The sequence below is a fragment of the Podarcis gaigeae genome, assembly GCF_964106915.1.
Source record: "Podarcis gaigeae genome assembly, chromosome: 14".
Lineage (NCBI taxonomy): Eukaryota > Metazoa > Chordata > Lepidosauria > Squamata > Lacertidae > Podarcis > Podarcis gaigeae.
In genome coordinates this window covers 22,135,242-22,160,812 of record NC_139690.1, presented here as the reverse complement: position 1 = coordinate 22,160,812, position 25,571 = coordinate 22,135,242, and the positions used below count along the sequence as shown (strand labels likewise).

Genomic DNA, 25,571 nt, shown 5'->3' with positions numbered 1-25,571 from the left:
CCATAAGCAATCTTGCAGATTTCGGGCTCCCAATAAGAATCCAAATGGAAATGCTAAATATTCTCCCTGGCCATTTGGCTAAGGCACTCCAGGCAAGTGGAATCTTCTCATTTTCCTTACTGACGCAGTGGAGGAAGGCGGGAAGTCCCTGTAATTATTAGAGAAACTCTGCTGGTGAGGCAGGAGGTGTTGTAACGCAGAGATGAAAGGGGGAAGTCCATGCCAATGGAGAGGGCAGGAGACTCAACTTGCCTGCGGTCTGCCGACTGTTTGAAGGCAAAGGATGCTTCCTTTCCTCCCTCCCTCCCTATACCTGCTTTAGCAAGTACCTCTTGCAAATAGCCTGCATTCTACCAAGCAAGCATTATTCAATTTCTTTTAAAGGACTACTTTATCATCCTTCTGCATAGCTTGTTGCTTTTTATAAAGAAACAAGACAAAATAAAAATAAACCACTAAAAAGGGAAAACTTTTTTTTTAAAGAAGCTTGCATTATTTGTAAGGTATCCAAAATGGAGACGTTTCTCAAACAATAGTAGTGTTTTTTCAGCCAGAGCTCACAGGAGCTCAGTTCCGGCACCTCTCAGATAGGCACCACTGCCATTCTAAAAGAGCAAGGGAGAAGCTCATGGTGAGTTCCTGCACCTACATTTTCTAGAAAAATAGGAGTGATGGTGATTACACACACACACACAAAAAAAAAACATGCGCAAGCAAGCAAGCAAGTGAACAGAAACTGTTTCTTACTTCCACGGCGGATGTTGATAACGAGGCTCCCTTTGATTTCTGTGCATCCTTGTAACAACTCTGCCGACGTGACAGAGTCAATGGTTATCGTCTTTTCAAAGGAGCACACCTTGGGGCAGGGTCCTTCGCAAGGGCTGCAGAACATGCTGTCAGGAGAGAAGGGCAACAAATAATCAGCAAAAACCTGCCATTTTTCAATCAATAGGTTTTTTTAATTGATCTTCCCAAAGAAGAAGGAAAAACAAAACAATAGTCACAAGTTAAACCATAATAAATCAAAACAATTATGTTCTGTGTGCACTTTTAATGAGGGAGGAGAGAGGAAGGGGAGGAGGAAGTGGTGGGACATTCAAATATATCGCAAGAAGTCCATATATTTGAGAACTTCCAATTTTTCCCCTCTTTATAGAGGGTCACCTTCTCGTAAGTCGTCAGTTTTTAGTCATGAAGGTAATATAGCTATCATGGCTTTTAGTCCTGATGGCTACCGTATTTTTCGCTCTATAAGACGCACCTTTCCCCTCCTAAAAAGTAAGGAGAAATGTGTGTGCGTCTTATGGAGCGAGTGCAGGTGGGGTGGGAGGCTCTGCTCAGCGCTCCCTTTAAAGAGCCGCGTGGAGCATGTATGCGACTCTTGGGGGGCTTTTCCCCTGCCCGGGGAGCCTTCATCCCCTGCCAGAGAGAGACTGCGCACGGCTAAGCCAGAAGCCAGGAGAGCCAACGGGATCGCAGCGCAGCGATCCCACTGGCTGTTCTGGCTTCTGGGATTCAGGATTTTTTCTTCTTGTTTTCCTCTACCAAAAACTAGGTGCGTCTTATGGAGCGAACAATGCGGTATATTACCTTCAGTAATGGAGAGAGAAAGGCAGTACACTTTTGCTATGGCTGTTCCTGGATAGGGATATAGCTTGGCCACAATTTACTCTGCACTGAGCAGCTCATAGTTGGGTTACTGCAATATGCTCTATGCAAGGCTACACTTAGGGCTCGTCAGGAGGCTGCAGCTGGTGCAGAACACAGTGGCTAGGTTCATTTTTTTACATAAATCACCTTGAGACGATGGTTTAGAATGCAATTAATAAATAAATGACGATAATAATGATGAAGATGATAATGTCCAGCTCTTGGGTCTCCCAGAGATATCTCCTTGACTAACGTGATAATAGAACGCTGGACCAGATGGAACTCTGCTCTGCTCCAGCAAGGCTGCTCTCTCATTCCTACTGCCAGTTCCTTGGGGGCAGAAACATGACTCTTCTCTGTTTTATGTCAGCTGACTACATGGCTGAGCCACATGGAAATTATTCAAGTCAGCTATCCCCACAGTGAATATACTCCAGTCACTGCCTGTAAGTCCTGGAAGAACTGCTCCCTGCCTTGCAGGCCTTTTCCCACCTGGCCTGTAAGGGTGGGGCCCTGACTGACTCCAGCTACAAAAGCTGAGGCTGCTGAACAGAATCTTGGGCTGGGGCATTGTTTAGGAGGCAGCATTGCTGGGTGGCGGGGTGTGGGTGTGTTGTTGCTGTTAATTTTTTGTAACTTTTATTTCAGATCTTATGGTTTATGTGGAAACTGTCCAATTTGGTTGTGTACTTGATGTTTTGTTTCTTGTTTCTAACTACTATTGCTACATTTGGAATTGTGTAATGTTTTATATGTTGTAAGCCACTTTGAGCATGGTTTGAACTTTGGTAAAGCAGCATACCAATTTATTTATTTATTAAATTTGTATACCGCCCTATACCTGCAGGTTATAACATAGAAACACAGAATACATAATCAAAAACAAAAACAACCCAATGATTGATTGATCCTCACACTTATTTCAAGCGCTCTCAGTACATGGCCCTGTTGGTACATGCCAGAAACCATTAAAAGTAAACACACCAATAATTACCACCCCTTCCCTTGCAGCTATCAGTGCTAATCATGGGAAGGCAAGTGGGGAAGGGAGGAGGGGACACTACAAATTTCATTGGCTTTCAGTTCACCACTTCCCATCTTCTCCATTACCACATAGAGGCTCAGATAAAGAGGCTTATGCTTTTTATGAGTGTTTTTAATTGCCTGAAAACTCAAGTAGTCAGAGGCAGCAAGGAAAAAACTTTTCCCAGTAAACACTGGGTTTCTAATGAGGGGCAAAGATCAGTACTTTGCACCTGTATATAAACTAGGAACTCTTTGGGGGCCCAGAGGAAGGTTTGTTTGGATAAATTAACATAAAAAACATGAGAAGTCAGATGTCAACAGAAAATGAAATCGCTGAACAAATAAAGGCCAACACTTCACAGAACTTTTTTTTAAAAAAAAAAAGTTCAAGAGGAAGGATGGTCTTCATTTATGTAACCATCCACTCATGAGAATGCCAAAGTTTTATTTGTCTTGCACCCAACAAAGTAAAATTCTTGGCCTACTTCTGACCCATTAAGTTAGTCTGTCTCTTTTTGCTGCAACAGACTAACATGGTCATCCCTCCAGAATCTGTCACCCAAGCTCTTTAGCCAAAGGTTTAAAAATGAAACACATGCTACAATGCTAAAGGGATTTAGGGGCAAGTTCACACAGATTTTCATTACTCATTGACTGCAACACAGAGGAAGTAGTCTGCACACAATAAGTTGATCTGCAGTGGAAGAATACCTGTCCATGGATTGTTCAACTTGCCTCATGGCCACAACACACTTAAAGCACTACTATACCACTTTTAGCAGTCATGGATTCCTCCAAAGAATCCTGGGGGCTGTAGTGTTTTTAGGGGTGCTGATAGTTGTTAGGCGGCGCCCCCCGCCTTCTCCTCCTCAGAGAGCTGATTCCTTAAGGTGGTTTAACAGTCAAGCCCTCTTTCCCAGGGAAATAACAAAAGACCCTCATCTTACTCCAACCCTGTTATGTTCCTGCAATAAAAAAGTCTGGTTTCTGTGCACACACCTGCCCATCAACGAGGGCTGACACAGCCATCTCAGGTGGCAGAATTCAAGTTGCGTCTCCAGGCCCACCTCCACTGCCCAAGTGGCTGCAGTGGCTCCCAGTGAGATCTCGCGAGAATCCTACAAAATCATAGAGACCTCCAGAGGTCTGTGACAAAAAACTGTCATGTGATCTTGTCAGAACCCAGAAGCAGTAGCCACGCAACCCCAGGAAGCGCGGCTTCGAGAGGGGTGGCAAGGCTGTGGGTGTGCAGTGCAAGCAGAGGGTGGCACATTTCTGTTTCGCCTCAGGCAGCTAAATGGGATGGGCCACCCCTGGTCCGCACATAATTAGTTGGTAAAGCTAAAGGGACTCCTGACCATTAGGTCCAGTCGCGAACGACTCTGGGGTTGCGGCATTCATCTCGCTTTACTGGCCAAGGGAGCCGGTGTACAGCTTCCGGGTCATGTGGCCAGCATGACTAATCCGCTTCTGGCGAACCAGAGCAGCGCACGGAAACACCGTTTACCTTCCCGCCGGAGAGGTACCTATTTATCTACTTGCACTTTGATATGCTTTCGAACTGCTAGGTGGCAGGAGCAGGGACCGAGCAACAGGAGTGCACCCCATCGCGGGGATTCGAACCGCTGACCTTCTGATCCTAACAATTCTCAGCACCCTTAGCAAATGGCACTTCTAGTCCTAGGCTCTGTGGTTTAACCCACAGCGCCACCCGCGTCCCATAGTTGGTCCATTGGTCAAAAAGCCACACTTCCATAATAAAAGAGGTACTGCATTGTTAATGGAATATTAGAAAATGGGACAGATCCTCTACTGCAATATCCTCCATGTCTGAATAGCCTTTCTCCAACTCTGTTTCCCAAAGAGTACAGCAACTTGCAATGTGTGTGTGTTACCTTTGAGTATCATTGCGCACAAATCCAGGAGGACAGTCGGACACACACGCATCGTCATGAATCACGAAGCTGTCATATTCGAAGTGTTCTAAGGCCACTTTGGAGCAGGCCTCCTTCGTGATGCAGCGCCAGCCCTCAAACTTGTACGTGTTGAGTGGGCAGGTGGCGACGCAGGTCCCATCGTGGTAGTAGTTGCGACAAGCCACACATGCCGAGTTGTTGTTTGGGGCCGTACAGCTTCCCAAGCACTCCGGGTGGCAACATTCATTTTGGTCAGTACAAGCATGTTTGCCACATGAGCTGGGACACACTGTAAAGAGGAAAAAGAGCAAAGCAGCATAAATAAGGGGCACATTATAAGGCATAAACGCAACCCAAACAATGGCACAGCACAGGGGTGGGGAATCTCAGGCCCAGGAGCTGAATGCAGTCCTCTGGGGCTCTCTAACTGCCCCCCCAGCTTTCCCCAGTCCACCCCCCCATGGGACAAGTTTCACACCTAGAGTAATTTTTGCCTGGCTTGAATTCTGATAATGCCTCTTGCTTATCTGGATGAGGGCTAGAGAGCAGTGTGTGAGTGTAGAAGCTAGTCTACTGTACAAAGGTAAAAGAAATTACATCTATGACTATAACCTTTGGCCCTGCCCACCACTGGTACATGGCCCGTGGAAGGCTGCCCAGAAGGAAATGCAGCCCTTAGGTGGCAAAGGGTTCTCCACCACTGACAAAGCACAACCCCCAAATTATCAGTTTAAATTCTGCATTATCAGACGTATTTATTGATTGATTCATAGTCCATTCTTCTACTCCTAGAGACAGAATGCCTAGACATTTTTTTAAAAAAAGGTATTACAAGACATGTGTACAACAGCGAATACTTTAAAAGAGTTTTAAAACAAAGTTACAATCACAAATGTTTTACAGTTCAATGACAGAGCATCTGCATGCAGAAGGCCCGTCCTCTCTCTGAAACCCTAGAGACCCTCTACCAGTCCACATGGACAGGGCTGAGGTAGATGGACCAACAGTCTGATGTGGTGTAAGGCAGCTCCCTGTGTCCCCATGTCCTTTTGGCTAGACTTGTCAAGGAAAGAACCTAGGAACCTTCGGCTTGCAAAGCAGGAGTCTGAATGCTGCGCTACAGTTCCTACCCTTTCACTTGCCTCACAGAAGTTACACAGCCTATCAACCTTCCTTTGCTGACATTTCCCCTCTCAAGCAGTTCAGAGTTGTTAGTGAACACTGCATGACATCACAGCAGCCTTAGACACAGGCGGCTGCGAGTTTCTTATTTTTGTCTTCAGCTAAAGATAGTAAATGACCATTCGAAGTATTACTTTGAACGAGTAGTTTAAATAAGTCAACCGGTGTTAACCTGACATCATAAAGGCTCTCTGCTTGGATGCCAGATTTGCTAGCCTGCAGTGGGCTGCGCCTCAGCTCAGTGTACGTAAATATTAGAAGTCTCCAAGGCTATTAAGGGATTTCATTAGCAGCTCCAGACAGCGCGTCTTGCAAGCAGATGGATTGCTGCTCCCCACGAGTGCCAAAACGTAAGATTTAGTATGGTAACAAGATTTCCCGTTTACACAAGGATATCAAGCAAAGCCGCAGACACATGGATATATACCATGCCTTCAGAGCTCAGCTTGTGGTACCTAAAATATTATGTACCTTGATGCACACTTATTTAGGGTGATTTGCAAATAAAAACAAAAACCTACAACACTGCCTGGGTCATCCACACCATCTACACCAAACTAATCTGGCATCAATGAGCTGAACAGCACAGTTCCACAAGGTTTTCTTGCATCGCTCATATTTCAGAAAGCATAAAAAGCTACAATACAACCAGAACAGGCTGTTTCTAACACAAGCTGCGTTTATACCGAGCCCCTCTGGTTTCCTGGCCTCGATTTTTGTCCTTTTATCATTTTAAGTACATGAGAGAGTCCTTACTAGATCAGACCAAAAGCCCATCTAGCACAGCATCCTGCTTTCCACAATGGCCAACCAGATCTTTGTGGAAAGACTACAAGCAGGACATGGGTAATATCCTGCAACTTTCCCCAGTATTTCAGAGAGTGAACATTCCCAGCCCCTCCCAGGGAATGAACCTGGGACCGTCTGCACACAGATCTTCGGCGGAACTGAAGCCCATTTGTGTTGACTTTAAACCAACAGTCTTCGTCTTAACACTCTCTTCGAAAATATGCTTTTTAACGCGTGCCTTGAAATATTTATTTTATTGTGAAGTCATTCTGTCTCTAGTTAGAAGGCTCAAGTAACAGGTGATTTGAAAGTCCCCCTAATAGGAATAAGATCCAGACTCTGCAACTTTGGAACATCACAAGGCTATTATATGGCAAAGCATAGGAAAGTACCTGCAAACCTACAGAGCAGAAAAATCTGGGAACTGAGCTTGATTAATTGCCAGTGGTGATAATTATCAAGAAGAGTCAGTTAACAGCTTATGCAAAAAAGACAATTTAATACTTCAGGTGTTGGAGTGGGCTACTCATGTTATAAAAAAAATAGTTCGGAGAAAGGATAGCTAAGAATGGAAAATGCAAAAGGAAAAAAAAAGTTATTTTGAAATGTATGTGAGATTAAATTAGTGTATTGGTTAGTGTTTGGACTAGGATGTAAGAGACCAAGGTTCACCTGGCCATGTAGCTCGCTGGGTGACCTAAGGTTAGTGAAAGCCTCTCCATCTAACCTACCTCAGAGGATTGTTGTGGAGATTAAATGGAAAGGGGGGGGGTCCATGTACAGCGCTTTGAGCAATATTTGGCTATAAATGCAGAAAGAAAGAAAGAAAGAAAGAAAGAAAGAAAGAAAGAAAGAAAGAAAGAAAGAAATGGGGTGCTTTTCCTCTTTTATTGTTGTATATAGTTTTGCTTTGTTTATAAAGAGAGTCCTCTCTGCCTTGAGACTCTGAGGAGAGAGAGAAGGGTAAACATACAAATGAAGCAATTTCTCACATTCCTAAAAAAAGGAAATTACTTAAAAGAAAAAAGGGGGGCAGTTTCAGTATTAGGGGGACCATACTACTGCCTTTTGAACACAAGACTGTGTCGTGGGAAGACCTCTCCGTAAATTATTTGTTGAAGCATAACAGAGCAAATACACCAAGTTTTCTGGAATGCCTCAAAAGGTCGCCATGACTTCACCAAGGCTGAAACGGAACAATCAGGTGAATAAACAGTCAGTTGGAGGGAATGAAGAAACGTAGCCAGCAGCGTAAGACGCCTGGCAAGCGAAGGCCACAGCCTCCGCCAAGATTGGCAGGGCGCCAGTCGCACGCGGGCAGACACAGAGTTGCCAAGTGTGGTGGTTTTTTTTCTTTTTAGTTTTTAAAAGAAATATTCTTCCCTTTCTTGTAAAATGATAGTCAAGTCTTCCCTTTGCCCTTGCCAAGCCCTATCCTTCCCACAAACCCCAAAATTAAAACAAATCCCCATCCAATTGAATACTTCAACAAAACTTTTGTCTCAAGAAGGGATTCAGAAGGTGACGAGCATTTGTATATGACTATGCATTTGTACATGAGCTGTGTATATGAACATGGCTGATTTCGCTCACAAAAAGTGGAATTTGGAAATAGTAACTCGTATTAAATCTTGGAAGAGGCTGTTTTCTAACTACCTGCTTGACATCATCCTACAGATTTTAAATGTCTTAAGTCAGAGGTTATCAACATGGCACCTATGGGTGCCAGGATGCCCAACAGTACCACCTACAGTGCCCAGTCGAAGGTCTGTTAAATATCCCTTCAAAAATCCACAATATATGAGAGGCTATCTGCTCTTCCTACACAGTTCCTGTTTGTACTGAATGGGCCTCTCCTACACTGAACACACACAACCCTTAAATATGCCCACATTTAACTGGATGCCCGTTAAATGGATCCCTCTTCTGAACAAAAGACAGATGGAAAGAGCCTCCCCATCCCACCCATTCATGGGATAGCTGACTGAGGGGCAGGAATTCCCACACCACTTTGTGGCCTTGTTACTTTTTCTGCTCTTTTAGATGTGGGATCGATTATGCTACGTCTTCAGGGCAGCCATTTTGTACTATGCCATGCCCTCCCCCCTCAGGACAGCCATTTTGACTGGCATCCACAGCACCGTCTCAAAATTCCCAATGTAGGGATGGAGGAAGAAATTCCAAATGTTCCTATTAGCTCAAAAAGGTTGGCGACCCGTCTTAATTGCTATTGTACACGACCTTAGGAATGTGTATAACCACCCTGCAAGACAGAACAGCAAGTGGTAAAATGGCAGGCATTTTGGGGTAATGCACACAGGGTTAGACTGCACGCCATAAAACAATTCTGCCCTAAGGCTATTGATTTGTGGCTTAGCCCGATTTTGAACCAGTGTCTGTCTGGACCAAGCCCAATGACTCTTGTCCTACATTGGCTCGCTAAGAAAAAGAGGAATGCAGGGTGGGGGTGTAGAGTGAAGGGGTATGAAGAAAACTGGGACATCTCTCTCTTCCTTTCCCTCTCTCACATGCCCACACCCATTTCTGATGATTCATGGACCTAGCCGAAATGCAAATCGAGCTTGTGAAATTATACATATTCATTCAGTTGCAAGTAGCAGCATGTTCCAACGTGGAGCAAAGCAATAGCCATTGCTTTCTTGAGGAGTTTTCCAAGATCCTCCTCTAGTTCTAAACAACAGTCACACATCAAACACACAAAGTTACTATCTATACCACCCTGAGAACTACATTTCCCAGAGTGGTTTAACAATCATCCCTTTTCACAGGGAATTGTGGGAAATGTAGTTCTGTGAGGGGAATGGAGTCTCCTACTAAATATCAGTACTCTTAACAGACTACATTTCCCACAATTCTTTTGGGGATGCCATGACAGTTTGAAGTGGTACCATAGGGCTTTAAATGAATGCCCTGAATGTGGCCTAACTTTGCATACTCCCCATCGTCCTCCTGCCTCACTGGGTAAATCCTCCTCTTCACTGGAGCAGCTTAATAAAGAAAGAGAGGGGGTGGGTGGGATAAAAGCCATGACATTTCTGTGAGGAGGAACTCACAGGAGGAAAGTGTCATAACACCAAACATGAGAACACTGAATGGCTTCCTTTTGCTTCCTGATAATTAAACCACAATTAGAAGATTTCTTGAAAAAGGTGGTGGTCAGGGGAGAACAGGGTGGGGAAGGAGTAATCGCCTGCTAGGTCCTTATTTATAGCTTTTTATTCTCACCGTCACGGGTGCTAAGAACTGCAAGCAATTATCTGCTCTTGCTTTAAACTCCAGAGTTTGCACACAACTGCTTGCACTTGAAAAGAGCATAGAAAGATTCTGTTGAACCCAAGAGAGTCCCAACAGCAAACTCAGGGCATGCTGTCTACCATCCAAGAATTACATTTGACCCAAATACATTTCAGGAACCACCATATGTTCCCTGTTTACATCCTACCAGAGCCACTCTTATCCAACGGAGGCTTCCAAGATATTCTGAGGATCTTCCCACATAGCAGTTCCTCCCTCCTGCTACCACTTACATTTCCAGAATTAACAACATCTGGTTGGGGGAGTTACATTTGAGACTTGTACTAATACATACAGACCCTAATCGAATTAAGCTTTACAAAACTTGCCAATTAATTGCCTTGCTTTCAAATGGTTGACTGGGGTGACTGGTTGAAATACCAACCTACTGAGGATTTAACAAGAACAATACAAATATTAATATTAAAATGAAATCTGAAAAAAAGAACAACGAAGTACCGAACATCTTAGAACTGGACATCAGCAAGCAGTTCACAAGCCTGGAGGAGAATTGCATCAGTAACATTACTGTAATTCAAAAATATAACACTATCATTAAATGGAACCCAAAGTTCCTGGAGACAAAGTATTTCAGAATGCCACAAGGCTTTATTTTATAAAGCTTAAAATAATCAAGTTAAGAACCTAACCTAAAGCAACACTTCAAATATTTTTTTTTTTTTGGGGGGGGGGGGAGGGAATAATAAAGTCACTATAGATATTTGCACTGACAAATTCCTTATAGAGTTAAGAAATCTCATACTGATCAAGTAAGTCACAGTCTTGCATATATTGCTAAATACAGTATTATGTGTTTTTTAAAAAAAGTTACAAAAATTCAACTTTTGTTGGGGCAAGTGACAGATCCTTGGATGGGGTAGGAGGTGACATTCGAAATGTTTCTGTATCTTGAACATTTGAAAGTTGTTTTTTATATTTTCAGCTGTTTTATATAGGCCTTTGTATTGTAAATTGCTTCCGGATGTCTTGTGGGAAGTGAGCTTTAAATGAAATAGCAATTCCCATCATCCCTTGCCATTGGCCATACTTGCTGGGACTGATGGGAGTTGTAGTCCAGCAACATCTAGAGGGCCAAAGGTTCACCACACCCATGCCATGCTAGCTCTCAGTCAGCCACATGGCTAGAGCCTACAGCTATGCTGTCGCCCACCCAAAACATTTAAGCAGCAGGCCACGTGGCAAATGATTCTCAAAAGCAGACCCCTATCTATGAGCAGACTTCTCCCCGACTAAGGAAAAGATACTGGGCCCTTTCCTTATGGGACTGAGCTAAGGAGACTGAAGGCCTTGCAGACAGAATTTTTTTTCCACCAGGTGGAACGTTTAATATTGCTACAAGGTTGACATATCATTTGGTGTTTGCCAGAAGAGATTGGGAAGGGAAAAAGACAGTGTGTATATGTGTGTGAGAGAAAGCAAAGAAAGCACACTCTTGTACAGAACGTATATTTTATCAATATTTTATAATCTCCGTTAATCTACGTTTCTCGTGGCGATGTTCTAAAAAAAGGATGGAGATCCTCCTATGAATTTAAAAACCCCACCAACTATAAAAACTTGATGAGTTGCTTTAAATGCAAAGCTGTTTCAATATTCCTTATAAGTTTATTAAACTCTCAACTGTCCGGCCATGACTAATGAAAGTGGAATTGAGACGGTATTCTATATTTATCGCTCCACTGCTTGTTTGTGCCCAGGGCCCCATTTTTACACTTTGTTGCTGTGTGCAGAGCTATGCGAGGTATTGTGGGCTCCCAAACTTTGCTGATTTCCTAACAAGGCAGGTTTGTGTCCCAGGGAGAAACAAACCCGGGGCTGTTTTTGTTTTTTTGCAAAAGAGAAGCCTTAACTGAGGCAGCGTCTCCAAACTCAAACACACAAAGTGGGTTTTGGCAGTACATCTCAGACCTGGTACCAGAGACCATTTATGTGTAAATTACATGCCTCATATACAGCTCCACATCAAAATGTCTGAAAGATAATTCCTTTTCTACTTTTTGTTTCTCTCTATAGTTCTGTTAATTTAAAATGGTTTGGGCTGAAAGTGTACAATTTGGGGTAGGAGACGTTTTTAAATCTTCTGTACTGTGTCAAGCTGTAATTCATGAGGGAATCTCTAGCCCTCCAGGGCCACATTCACTATACATCTGAAGTACTATAAAGTTGCTTTAAATAGTTATGGATTCCCCCCAAAGAATTCTGGAACTGTAGTTTGTTAAGGCTGTTGAGAACTATTGGGAGATCCTTACTCCCCTTCACCGAGTTATGGTACTCTTAAACTACAGCTCCCAGAATTCTTTGGGGGAAAGCCATTACCGTTTAAAGTGGTACCATAGCGCTTTAGTTTTTTTGATGTGAACTACAACTCTCATAATCATTGGCCTTGCTGACCAGGGCTGGTGGGAGTTGTAGTTCATCAACTTCTGGCGGGGCCAAAAGTTTTCAATCCCTGCTACTGCTTATCAACATATAATACTGATAGAAGTACTAAAACATATTGCCCAACTATATTCAATACAACATTATTGAATAGGTGAGAAATGCAAGAAGATGCATTTGGCCACCAGGAGCTTCTAATTCAGCCTTCCCCCAATCTGATAACCTTGATGTGTTTTGGAATACAACTCCAAGCACCCCCGGCTTCTAACTCAGCCTTCCATGCTGCATGGGGCTAATTATTTGTCTTTCTGGCCCATTTCAGTCTCACAGACTAGGGCCACGGGTAGCAGAGTGTGGAACAATGCATATGACTTCTATAGAGGACTATATATTCCAACCACACAAAAGGCAGAGGTTTCCACACACAGGCGTCCCTCCTAGGCAAGCAAAGGGCAAGTGTGGGCAACCTGTTGGCCATCCAGATGTTGCTAAATGACAATACCATTAACAGGCCATTGGCCATGTTTGCTGGCATTGATGGGAGCTGTAGATCAGCAACATCTGGAGGACTGCAAGTTGGGATAAGACAGAATCAGGGTTCAAGGGCATTTTCCAGTAATGCAAAATCACTCCTGTAGGGCAGGGAGCAGGGCCAGTGAGGGGGACGGGCCAGGGCACCTCCCTATTCCTGATCTAGGCCAACACTGACTGGCAGCAGCTTTCCAGGGTCTCAGGCAATGAGGGAGCAGGAGAGACAGACCTTTCCCATTACGTGCTTCATGAAATGAAGACGTTGGAACGTTCTGCATGCAAAACAACTGCTCTAGTCACCAATAAACGGTACCTCCTTCTCACGCAAGGAAGTGTTGTTTTTCTTTTTTAAAAACATAATAATGTGAAATTCCTCCACCTACAGTCTCAAGCAGTGCATTCCTGAAACAGTTTTACCACCTCATTTGCAATTAAGCTGCCATGGTGTCCAAGTCCACACTTGGTCCCCTTACCCAAATCCTAGAATGCTTCCTTCTTCAAAATACAGACGGCCCCACATACATGCAGCTCTGTACCAAGCCGACCCCCCTCCCAAAAAAACCCCAAGTTCAAGTGAACTCATCTGTGAGTTTTGAAAAGAAAGGAAAGCTTCCAGAGCAAGTTCTGGCAAGCGATGCCAACCTCAGAACATGTTTTGCAAACAATTAGGAACCCCTGAAACAAAACAAAAAGAGCCATAGGCTGAAGTCATTACGGGGATAATTAGCAATAGAGTCATACCAGTCCTATTTTGCTTGTAAATTCAGCTCCCATTATAAAAGAAAGAGCTGAAAAACAGCCATCCCACCCTCTCTTTCATCCCTGGATTAAGGCAACTGTTCCCAAGTAGAGATGAGTATTGCAGATACCCATGTATGAGGGCTGGGTAGCAATCAAGCAGCAGCAGCACCCCTTATGCAAGCGAGACTATGCTGGAGGCTCCAAAAGAGGTAATTCATTAGATGTAAAAACATGGACTGTTCCCTTGCTGGGTTTAAAAAAAACCACAAAAAACATATGTCAGGGTATAATGTAATGATTAGTGATGGGGACGTAGGCAGAGATATAGGGTTGCATCAAATGTTAGTCATACTCCACAGGAGACCTACTGCAATTCATGGATGACTAAGGCCACATTCACACCATACATTTAAAGCACTATGATACCACTTTAAACAACCATGGCATCTCCCAGAGAATTATGGGAACTGTAGTTTGATAAGGTTGCTGATAGGTGCTAGGTAACTCCTGTTCCCTTCCCAAGCTACAATTCCTAGAATTTCCCGGGAAGGAGGTTTGCCTCTTAAACCACTCTGGAAATTGTAGCCTCTGAGAGGAACAGGGGCCTCCCCACAATTTTCAGCACCTTTAACAAACTACTACTCCCAGAATTATCGGGGGGGAGGGGGGAGAGATAGTCCTGAGTGTTTAAAATGTAGTTACAGGATAGCACTACATAAATGTGACTTAATGTGGGTTGGTTAATTTTAATAGGTCCACTCCAAAAAACCATTTAGCTGGACACAAGCCACCAAATTCAAGGAAAGCATTTTTATAGATGAGTTAAGAGGGTTGAACTAAAAAAAAAAAATCCTCCTGCCAAAAGCTTTTCAAACTGTAAATGTTCAAAAATAATGAAACTTTAAACTTAATGCTCTAAACGGCAGCCCACTGATCCAAAACAGTCTAATGCAGGAGTTGTGAACCTTTGGCTTTCCAGATTTTGCTGAACCATTATCTTTGGCATTGGGCCATGCTGACTGGGGGCCGGTGGACATGGGATTTGTAGGCACACTTGGTTGGTGAAATCCATCCATACCTCTTTGCCCTCTCTCAATATTCATGGAAGGCTGTAGCTCGCTGATGGGGCATCTGCTTTTGTTTAGAAACTCAACTATAACAAAGTGTTTCAAGCCAAAGTGAATTTTCTTCATTTGCATCATTAACTGTGCTTATGCAAATACGTTTGCCCCGATTGTACATAACAACATACAGGTAGTGTTACAAGTGGTACTGTGACTTGCATTATTGAAAAGAAAACCAGAAGCCCTTGAAATATGAAGAATGCCTTCTTCCCCAATATTCTAGAATCTAGACAGACAAATTACCAGAAGGGGGGTTGGGGATAGAGGCACAAACTGGGGCTGGTGATTTTAAACCTGCATTTAAAGACCAAAAAAACACTAGCACGCGAGTCTTCGCAACAAAACACACCAGGGAAAGAAACAGCCATATAACTAATTGGAAGAAGTTGGGAGAAGAGACCTGGTTAATCTACTAATGAATCAGTCTCGTAATATGTACATATAAGCATCATCCTAATGGCTGAAAGGGAAGAGATAAAAGACGCAGGTCCCTTCATATTCTTTTACGCTGAAGCCCTGGACAGGCCACATGACATGGTTGTTTATGAGTCTGGAGCAGAGTCACATGATACGCTGCCAACACCTCCTCCTCCTGCCTCCTCCTACCTTACACAAGGCTTTACAGCTTTGCCAACACAAACAGCAATGACCTGCTTATAAGGAGGCGGGTAGGAAATCTCGGGGCAGTGATGCTGTCTCAACACATCAACCAGGATGCATTGCAGGGAACTTCCACTGCAATCCAAGGACAATGAAATTCAGAGAATTGGAAGCTTTCACGCACAGCTCAACTCTCCCACAAATGTGCATCATGTCTATCCATTTAAACAAAACTTTGAATCTTAGATTCAGTCACACTTCTAAAGTGGGGGGGGGAGAGAGAGAGAGAGAGAGAGAGAGAGAGAGAGAGAGAGAGAGAGAGAGAGAAAGAAAGAAAGAAAGAAAGAAAGAAAGAAAGAAAGAAAGAAAGAAAGAAAGAAGATGCATAAATACATTTGCACTATATTTAAAGGTTGCATTATTTTTTAGGAAAGCGTTTTCAAAAAATGTCTTAGTAGGATATACCATAGCTGTTTCCGTGCATTATCACACAAGACTCACATACAAATCCACTGCATAAATCCATCAACTGACATGCACTGTGCCTATTTTCAAAAATACAACAGTATCTGGGTCAAGGAATGTTCTTTAATCTGTTTGCATATAGCAGGGTAGCAAAAGGAGAAAGGAAGTAATTTTGCCTATTGCTGATTATGACAGGTAGGAGAGAACAACTTCTGCCATGAGGAAGAAGTAGTCAACATGATGGCATCCAAATGTTGTTGGACTACAACTCCCATCATCCCTGACCACCAACCAAGTTTACTATGGCTGATGGGTTATGTGGGGAGGGGGGAGAGAATATGCTTTAATATTAAACAGATTTCCATTCTAGATGTGAGAACTAGCATAGCACAGTAGGTGATAAGTACCCAGTTCAAATCTCTACTCTGCATGAACACACTGCCATCTACAAGGGTGGATTTGGCCAGTTGACATACATTTGCAAACCCTCCCCTTGATTTGGTGATCCACAACTTTTCCTCCAGATAAATGAAGAAGGATGTGGTGACTGCAATACTGATATACACCCAACCCACAACGCCATTGGGAAGGTATGGAGACACACACACAAACTATTGCTGGAACTGCTACATTTGTTTTTAACCAGACACACTGCAGGTCAATGCAGAATTAATCTGCAACGTGCTTTCATTTTTGGAATCAAACTAGTTTCTCAAGATTGTGTATACACTACAAACTGTAAACTGCCATGTAATCTTCGGATGAAGGGCAGCATAGAAGTTTTATATATAACATGAAGTACAGTACTTCATGCCAATTGATTCTAGAAAAACATGTGTGCACATGGCCAGCGTCTACCCCTGAATAACTAGATAAAGAATGTGGAACGCTTCAACATCTGAAAGCTATAGGCAAAGGTAGAAGCATTATTATTTTGTCATTATATAAAATTATTCTTGAGATGTACCTTCCATCTCTTCAATGCTATAGAGAAAACATGAACAATTTCTAACTATTCATTTGAAGTGATGGCCTGCTTTTCTTCAATTTGTGTGCCCTGGAAGCCTTACTGGGACGAGTATAAATAATTAAATGCCAAGTTAAATGCAGGGTTTTCAGTGTCTATGCTCTTTCATCACTTTTTATTATTTAAAAAACCAAACACCAAAGAATCCCAGCCACTCAGAGATAAATCGTGTATAGAAAGGAAATCCTTCTGGATTTTTTTAAAGATGCCTCCATAATCCATTCAACACATATTGTACTGCAGATTCCAGAAAGGTTGTTTTCCAGCCAACATTTGTTTCATATTCATAAAAATCGTCAATGACAGGGAACAGAAGACAGAGGCAGGCCCATTAAAGCAGCCTGGAACACAGAGAAATACTACAGTCTCTCTCCCACACCTCCTATTGCTGCATGTGGTTATCAGACTTGCCTTCTTACTTAATCTGCCGGATTTTCTTTGCCTCGTTTATTGTCAACATTGCTCCTAAAACGTCTAGACGGAACAAAAAGTTCCATTAGCTTGCTTTTGCCACGCACATCCCTACGTCTGGTCAAAGCCAAACCCTGCGAGGGTGGGGTGGGGTGGGGAGGGAAGGGAAAGAGAAGCTAGAACTTAAATGAAGATAAGCAAGGGCTTTTGAAAAGCTGGTGGGAGGGGGGGGTTTCGGGTAAAGTGGCCTTGCATTTTATTTTAATTGTCTTGTGATTTTTATATCTTGGCAATGTGCTCACTCAAGCAAATTAATTCAATCTATTTATTATTACAGAGCATTATTATTTACTATAATCACTGCACTCAGAGAGCTGCAGATTCTCAGTAACGCCTTTAATGGACTTGTAAGGTGGGCCAGACCAGCAACATCCCCACATTTCGTATGGGGAAAAGACCAAGAAGAGTGGCTTGCTGAAAAACAACACACAGCCCATGCTCTCAAATCGCCAACTCTAACGGATTGGGTGAGAAGATATAGGATCCCCACTCCTGCATCATTAATGTACGAATGACTGATCATGTCTTTTACAATTCCTTATAAATATATCCACGTAAAAGCAGACACACACACACACACACACACACACACACACACACAATCTGTCTGGTCATTTCATACATTATACCAGGGTAAACCCAAGTTTGCCACTGCCAAATCTATTCAATCATGAGTCATGGCCAAATCATGTTTTGTAAAACTGGGTGGGCAACATTGACACCTGAGACTTAGGTACTGAACCAAGATTTTTCATGCTGAAGCCTAGAAACAAAGTACCTCCTTTTATCTGTCCCCTCCACTCAAACGTTGTGTTTTTACGAACATACACAAGAAATCATTGGCAATGCCTCACCCTACTCCTGGGGAGGCTGTAGTGATTCTCAAACCAAGATCTACCAAGTAGTGGACAAAATACTAAATTTCCATCCTAAGAATACTCACAAATTTTCCATGCTTCTACTACACCTAGGCATTAAACTTAAAAAAGGAGATGACGTTCTTTAAACCATTAACATTATTTTATATGCACTGGATCAACCAGAGTACTAACCATTTCCCTTCTTATTTAATACACCATCAGTTGTGCCACTTACTACTTAGCATCCAGAAGTTTGACCACATGAATCAGGACCAAACCGGCTCAGTTCAATTCCGACAGAATGACAGTGTTCCAAAGAAACAGTGTAAACTACTAACATGCAGCCTGTTCTGTCCTGCACTTCAATTTGAAAAAATCAAACACCATTCAGACATGCTTTAGGACACTTTAACATATTCTTTGCAGACTACTGTAAAAGTTCAGTGTTTTGATGCTGTACACAAGGGGGGTGGGGACTGATGTGACAAACACACATTGGAGGACAAAACAACAGATACTGAATAATGCTCACAACCACCTTGCAAGAGACAAGAAACTGAGGCTAAGATTTTGCGGTTTGCATATAGCCAAACAAGTTTCAGGGCAAGGATGGACCATGAACTTGGGATGTCCCAAACTGAGTGAAGCGAAGCAGAAAATCTTCCAAAATGAACAGATTTCCAGTTATAAATACATTAGTTAGAAGGAATGGGGGCCAATTACAAATAGGTAAAAAAGGTAAAGGACACCTGGACAATTAAGTCCAGTCAATGGTGACTATGGGGTGTGGCACCAATTGCAAATACAGTATCAGGTGAGCTTGGCAGTTTCAATGTTTTCTACTGTGTTTACTAAACGTAAGTAAAGCAAACATGCTGCACTCCGATCACTCTTGGGGGCACCCTAAGATTTTCTGAAGCAAACTGAACTGAACTGAACTGAAATTACCCTTTTTCGCATAGGAAAATTTCCCTTTTCTATCCCCCACCCCGAGAACCTATCTCATTGCCTCAAAACTATAACCTCCTGCTGTCATCATGTTGGACGCACCACTCCCCACCTTTTGTCTCTCCTGCTTCCCCCCACTCCGATGAAGAATTCTGAACAATCCGGAAGTTCTCTCATTATTTTGTGACATTTTGAGCTGGTTCAAATCAAGATATTGCCAAACTTTGACCCATGGATTCTGTTCTATTGGACCAATGGGGCTGCATGTGCCCTTTGTGATGCAAGTACTGTGCTGTTTAAGACCAACGCTGTACAATAAGGGGAATTTGTAAAATAAAACCTCATGGAGCCCTTTCATTGATCTCTCACAACAGACTGAATCAAATCTGCCGGCTTGTATTATAATAATAAAAAGGGCAAATTCCCATGCAAAGAGTTTCTAGAGCTTCTCTTAGCATGACTCCCACATTTAATACTCTGAGAAATGAAAAAGCAACAATTCTGGCTGACAAGATAAAGCAAAATCAAAACGCTTCAAGCCCCTAACCTAAAGCACCACCTTTCCAACGCACTTCTGGCCAGAAAAGGGGGACGTGTGTGTGTGTGTGTGTGTGTGTGTGTGTGTGTGTGTGCGTGCACGCATTCACTACCCAAGCTATCCATCTTAATACTGGAGCAATTGCATTCTGCAGGAGGACTCCACTCCACATGTTCCAAGCAACCCTGTCACAAATAATTCATGTCCACTACTCCTCTGTCATACTGAATACAGGCACATTGTGCTGTGTGGAAATAGGAAACCTAATTCAGGTCATAGCAAAAAGCTTTCCCCCCTCCTGCCCCCCACCCCCCACTCACACCACAACATTGATCTTCACACAATACAACCCTACTTTTCCTACACCCAACCGCTAATTCGAAACTGTTGTGGAAGGCAGGGAAACCTAATACTAGATTGGGGTGGGTGGGGGTGGAGTGAATGTGAGTCGCCCAGTGCTTTGTTTCCCCCTGGCTGCCTGCATCCCAAAATGGTTCCATGCGCGTGTTCCGCCGCCATGCTCCTTTCAGTGCCATTATTAATAAACAGACGAGGCGTCTAAGCCTTTTCTCAAGAGCATAAAAGTGGGAGATGAACAGATAGGAAGATGCAAAGGAAGTGGGACAAAAGCTTTTCCTCCCCCAGCCGAAACAAACCACCTTTGAGTTCAGCATGCCGTTTCTCCTACCGTAGCAGCTCACATATCAGTAATAAAACCCTGCATTTAGGAATGAGCACGATAAAATTAGGAGAGATATAAAGGAGGACTGCGCTCTGGAAATTGCTTCACGGTATTTCCCTCTTTAAAAATACAAAAACGCAAGGCAGGGGTTGCCTCTATCAATTTAAAGCCAAGATTGCATATTCCTTCCCTGGAACCCCCCCCCCCCAATTGCATGCACAGACACTCTCCTGTTTACAGGAAGCAATTATTTTACTACATCCCAGCTAGAAGCAAGAGTCTCCTTCGTTCTATTGCAGCAGCATTGCTCTGCGCGATGCCCAGTTGGATCATTTGCCAAAGAAAAAAGAAAAATCCCGACAAGTCAGCCAGCTTTGCAGAGCCCAGGCATAAAGGTGGAATTTCCGAAGGAACCAATTGGATGGCACGGAGGGCGGATCCAGATGATTGGCATGTTATTCAGAGTAGAAAGTAGTAAACAACCCCCCTCCCTCTCTCTTCCGCTGGCTGGGAGCAGAGGTAAGCACAAAAGATGCCGTGCTCCACCCTTTAATCTCTCCCACCCGGTGGCGTGCGCTAAGACAAAAGAGGACACGCAAGAGCCATTTCGAGGTGGAGTCAAAGTCACACGTAGCCAGAGAGAGGATGAGGGTGGGCTATGCCGTTTCACACAGCAAAGAGCCTTCTAAGAACCCTTTCAAAGCCGCATCCTCTACTCCAAATCAAGCAGGTTTACTATGTCCCCACCCCTCCACCAAGAAATATTTTATTCATTTAATGCCTTTAACTGTTTATATAGGAACAACACAGGAAGTTGCTCTTATGCAGAGTCAAACCCCCGGTGCATCCAGCTCAGTACTGTCCACACTGAACGGCAGCAGCTGTCCAGGATTTCAGGCAGAAAGGCTTTTCCCAGCCCTACCTGAAGGCATGGAGCCTGGGGCCTTCTGCATGCAAGGCAGATGCCCTACAGCTGAGTATTGGCTCCTCCATTGGACTGATCTTCTTAAATGCATCCTGCACCCTTTCCATGGTGAAATTTTGGATATCTGTAACACATGCTTAAAGGATTGAACGTCACAATAATCCTGCACCCAAGCAAGTTACATTTCTGCACTCCATATAAGCAAATTGGGACAATAAATGCATTTAAATGCTGCACAGGTGTTTTAAATGTGGGTTCTTTGCTGCACTTCAATATTTACATTTTGTCGATCTGAAATGTGATGCTCCACCGCCAAGCAGCGGACTGGCAGCAGGAATTGTCTGGGCAAGAGTCACAGCTGAGTGGCAGAGTATCTGCTTTGCAATACAGAAAGGCCCAGGGTCCAATTTGTCCAAGTCTTTCCTAGAGACTCTGGAGAGTGAACCTGGGACTTTCTGCAGGCCTGAAATGCCGGGGTGGGGGGGAACAAATATGAGCTGTGGGTGCTGCCATCCCAGCGATGCAGGAGCAGGTGGCAGGAGAAAATGGGTGGGAAAGGCACCTGCAGTTTTACTACCCAGATGAAGTGCCATGGGGCAGCTGCTGTTCTCCTCCCCGGAACAGCTGTTCAAAGTGATAGATTGGAAGGCGAGAAATAGGCTCAATCTGGCCCACAGTTTGACTTTCCACCCGAACCCCAGATACCACATACAGACATCATTTATGCCATCAAGTAGTTTCCTGCCTCCAACACAAGACACAGGCAAGTTCTCAAAGCTTTGCCGATTCTATCTTTGGTTTTTAATGATGAAGTTTGTGTGCATATTGGTTTTTAATTGGTTTGGGGACTTTAGCTACGTTTCAGGTACAACTTTTGCTGTTGGGCACGGCCTGGGGAACTTTCCCCCCTAACTAAATAAATGGGCTTTCTGACCAGGACAGCACAGATGAAAATTCGCAGCACATAGTTAATGATGGGGTTTGCTCTTACCAGATGTCGTGAAGGTCACCAACCTGGACCACTTTTAAAGAGCATTGGGCAAATTCATGGAGTGTAAGGCTACTACACTCTGGCTACTAACCACTGCGGCTATGTTCTATCTCTGCTGCTGGTGGCAGTATGCTTCTGAATACCAGTTGTTGGGAATCACAAGGAAATGTTGCTGTGCTGGTGTCCTGCTCTGGTTGTCCAGGATGCTGGGCTAGATTGGCCTTTAGTCTGATCCAGCAGAGCTCTACCTATGTTCTTACTGTAGGAAGAGACGTATTTCATTTTGGCTGTCCTGAATCTACTGGCAACCCGTATTACAAGGTGCACTACTTCACACTATGGGATCCTATGGGAAACTATGGGATCCGCTCCCACAAGATCAAGTAACAGCCGCCAATCTGGGTAGCTTCAAATAAGGTTTAGCCAAAAGTCATGGAGGCTGCTGTCAATGGCTACTATGTTCTCCCTCCACTGTCAGGAGCAGTATTCTCTGTGAATGCCAGTTGCTGCGAACTGCAAGTGGGGAAAGTGCTGGTCAGCAAAGGTCCTTCTGGTGGGCTTCCTTTGGGGGCACCTGGTTGGCCACTGTGAAAACAGAATGCTGGACTAGATGAGCCTTATGCCGCCCAATTCAGCAGGGCTCTTCTTGCATTCTTATCGGTTCAGCAGAGACCAGGATAAAAGGAGCAACAAGGTAAAGAGGGCTGTGTAAACAAGAGGCATGTCACTGTAGCACCCAGTGCACTCAGCACACCTTGATCAGAATGATAAAGCCAACTCTAAAACAATGGAAAGATTAGCAAGAGGCACCCGACTTACGTATATACAAAGCTCATCTTTGAGACTTGGGAGGGAAGAACAAAGGGGTTTTGTTCCCCTTCCTGATATACGTGTGCAGGTACACACACACACACACACACACACACACACACACAATCCCCACCTACATTTAACAAATTAAGTCAAACAAGTTTGTTTGTATTCTGAAGGGACTGTTTCTTACGACTTGTTTTTCATAAAACGCAAAACTAAAACATAGGACATCATGTTCTGTCTCCCCAAAAGACAAAAGTTCATTGTTAACCATAGGGCTGAACATTCAAATACCAGAGAATTTCTAGGAAGCCTACAAACAGAGGTGAAACTGACTGTCTTGTTTTTAATGCTGCTTATCTATCGAGGCAATCTGAAACATCATTCCAAATAATATGTGTAATTCCAAAATGGTCACATTAGCAAACCAGGGAGAAAGGTTTTGGTAATATTAGCCACTGGGTTATCTCCAATTTTCAGTAGCTGCAGCACGAATGCATGAAGCCTTAATAGGAGTACTAATTTATTTTATTTATTTAAGCTGATGAGGGAGGAAGCATTAAATCCTGCTCAGTTTGGTTGACCATGCCAACCCACAGGGATCGTGGGGGAGATAAGTTTGCAACCCCTAAGCTAGTCTAGTATTACATTATTTGGCTAGAAGCAGCAGCCCAGAATTGTAGGCAAAGCTCTTCCCCATCCCTCATGCCTTCCACTCTTGTTGCTGCCATCTCAAAACATGCTTCCTGCCTATCAAAAGTGGGAAGGGCAGTGAGTACGACCCTTTCTATGGCAAGGGCTACATTCCAACCAACCAAGAGGATTTTACACAACCATCCCCCACCCCATCTAGCACAGGTACCTTACCATCTAGGCAAGTAAGAAGCATCATCACATTCCAGCTGGAAAAAGTACACAAGGATGACACAGAGCAAGGCTAGGATATCTGAGGAAGAGTCCCAAGGGCTAGATAGTGAGGCCTGGGGGGCCACAGGCCCAAGGTTTCCCAATCCTGTTCTACAGTTCTCAAACATCTCCAAGCAACAGGAAAGACAAATTGTAAGTTCATCAAACATTTTACCCTGGACAAGGGGGTTAAAGAAATCTCTGCTCACACCGGAAATGTACTTGTGCAAAACATCAGGCAAGGGAAAATTATTATATAAATCACTTTTTTAAAAAAGACATTTCGCTTTCTTGTGAAGTAGGGTTAACTACGCAAATTCAATGGAAATTCATGTGACCCAAGCATGCTCCTGCCACCATTATCTGGAAATGCTTATGAAATCACACTTGACACTCCCCACTTACTAATCTTGGAAAGGGAATTGCCTGGCTGCTGCACAATGGCCACATGCCTTTATCATACTGCTCTGAGCAAGAAACCACAATCCACTTGAGAGCCTTTTCACTGTCGTTATACATCCAAAATAGGAATCTACAACAACCCAGAGCGGCTGGTAAACTCTGTCCCAAGCAAGTAAAAACCAAGCAAGATGTAAACACCTCCTCGAGTTCACTGCTGTCGCTGAACTTGATGATTCTGAATGAAAGATTCATTGCTGCCTTGAATAGAGTCAGCTCAGTCTTGCCTACACTGGAAGCGGATCTCTAGGAATTCAGAGAGAGGTTTCGTCCAGCCCTACCTGGACTGAACCAGGGGTCCTCTATATGCAAAGCAGGTGATGGGCTAGCCACAGCTGCCACTCCTGGTCACCAGATTATGAGTCCACTGCTCTTAACCACTACACCGCACTGGCTCTCCTGAGAAGCAGCCCCTGACCAGCCCCAGAGGCAGCATTCACCTGGGGAGCTTGTAGCTAGGGCTGCTGCAACAAACATCTGTGCAAGCCTTTGGGAGGCAGAGATGCGAGAGGGCATCAGAGGAGGGAGGGAAAGAAAGAAAGAAAGAAAGAAAGAAAGAAAGAAAGAAAGAAAGAAAGAAAGAAAGAAAGAAAGAAAGAAAGAGGGACAGTGGCCAGTGTTGCCCGCAGCACCCCTGACCATCATTCAAGGCACCCCAGGGTGCCACAGCACAGTGGTTGAAAACCACTGTTCTAAACACATGGGCAAAACCTGGTTTCTAGATGCTTTACCAGTTTGATGCTCCTATTTCTGCCATGTTAGGCAAGAGTGGGGATACTTCAGGTTTCCAGGCTCTGTTTAATGTTCACTCAATACCCCCAAACCCCAGATCCACACACGGGAGTCAGGTGCAAATATACTCTTTAAGAGTTAAGAGGCAAGATACTTCTGAATACATGCTCTTAGCCCAGGAACTGGTTTTCAGTACCAGAACTGAGCTCCCACAGTCCCATTATACAAAAATTCATTTCCCCGGTCCTACTTGGTGATGCCGGGAATTGAACCTGGAACCCTCTGCACACAAAGCAGGTGCACTAACACACAGCCAGCATGTGCATCAGTGTGCTGGGGGGAAGCTCCTACTCCCTCCTCATGCATTCATGCACATGTGAATGCTTTCCTGTAATGATGCAAAGGTTTCTGGAGAGTGTCTTAGGAGGCCTGCAGCTCGCACTGGCCTGCTGGGCCTCTTCCACACACTGCAGACAAACA

General features: G+C 43.8%; 1 protein-coding gene across 1 annotated transcript in view; it reads right to left on the bottom strand.

The window, feature by feature from the left end:
* IGF1R (insulin like growth factor 1 receptor) overlaps nt 1-25,571 on the bottom strand; it is a 179,120-nt gene that overhangs the window by 52,425 nt on the left and 101,124 nt on the right. The window contains exons 3-4 of the mRNA XM_083713065.1: nt 4,572-4,881; nt 748-893 (exon numbers count right to left, since the gene is read on the bottom strand). Of these exons, the coding sequence (XP_083569191.1) occupies nt 748-893; nt 4,572-4,881 (456 nt within the window). The remainder of the gene's footprint in view (nt 1-747; nt 894-4,571; nt 4,882-25,571) is intronic.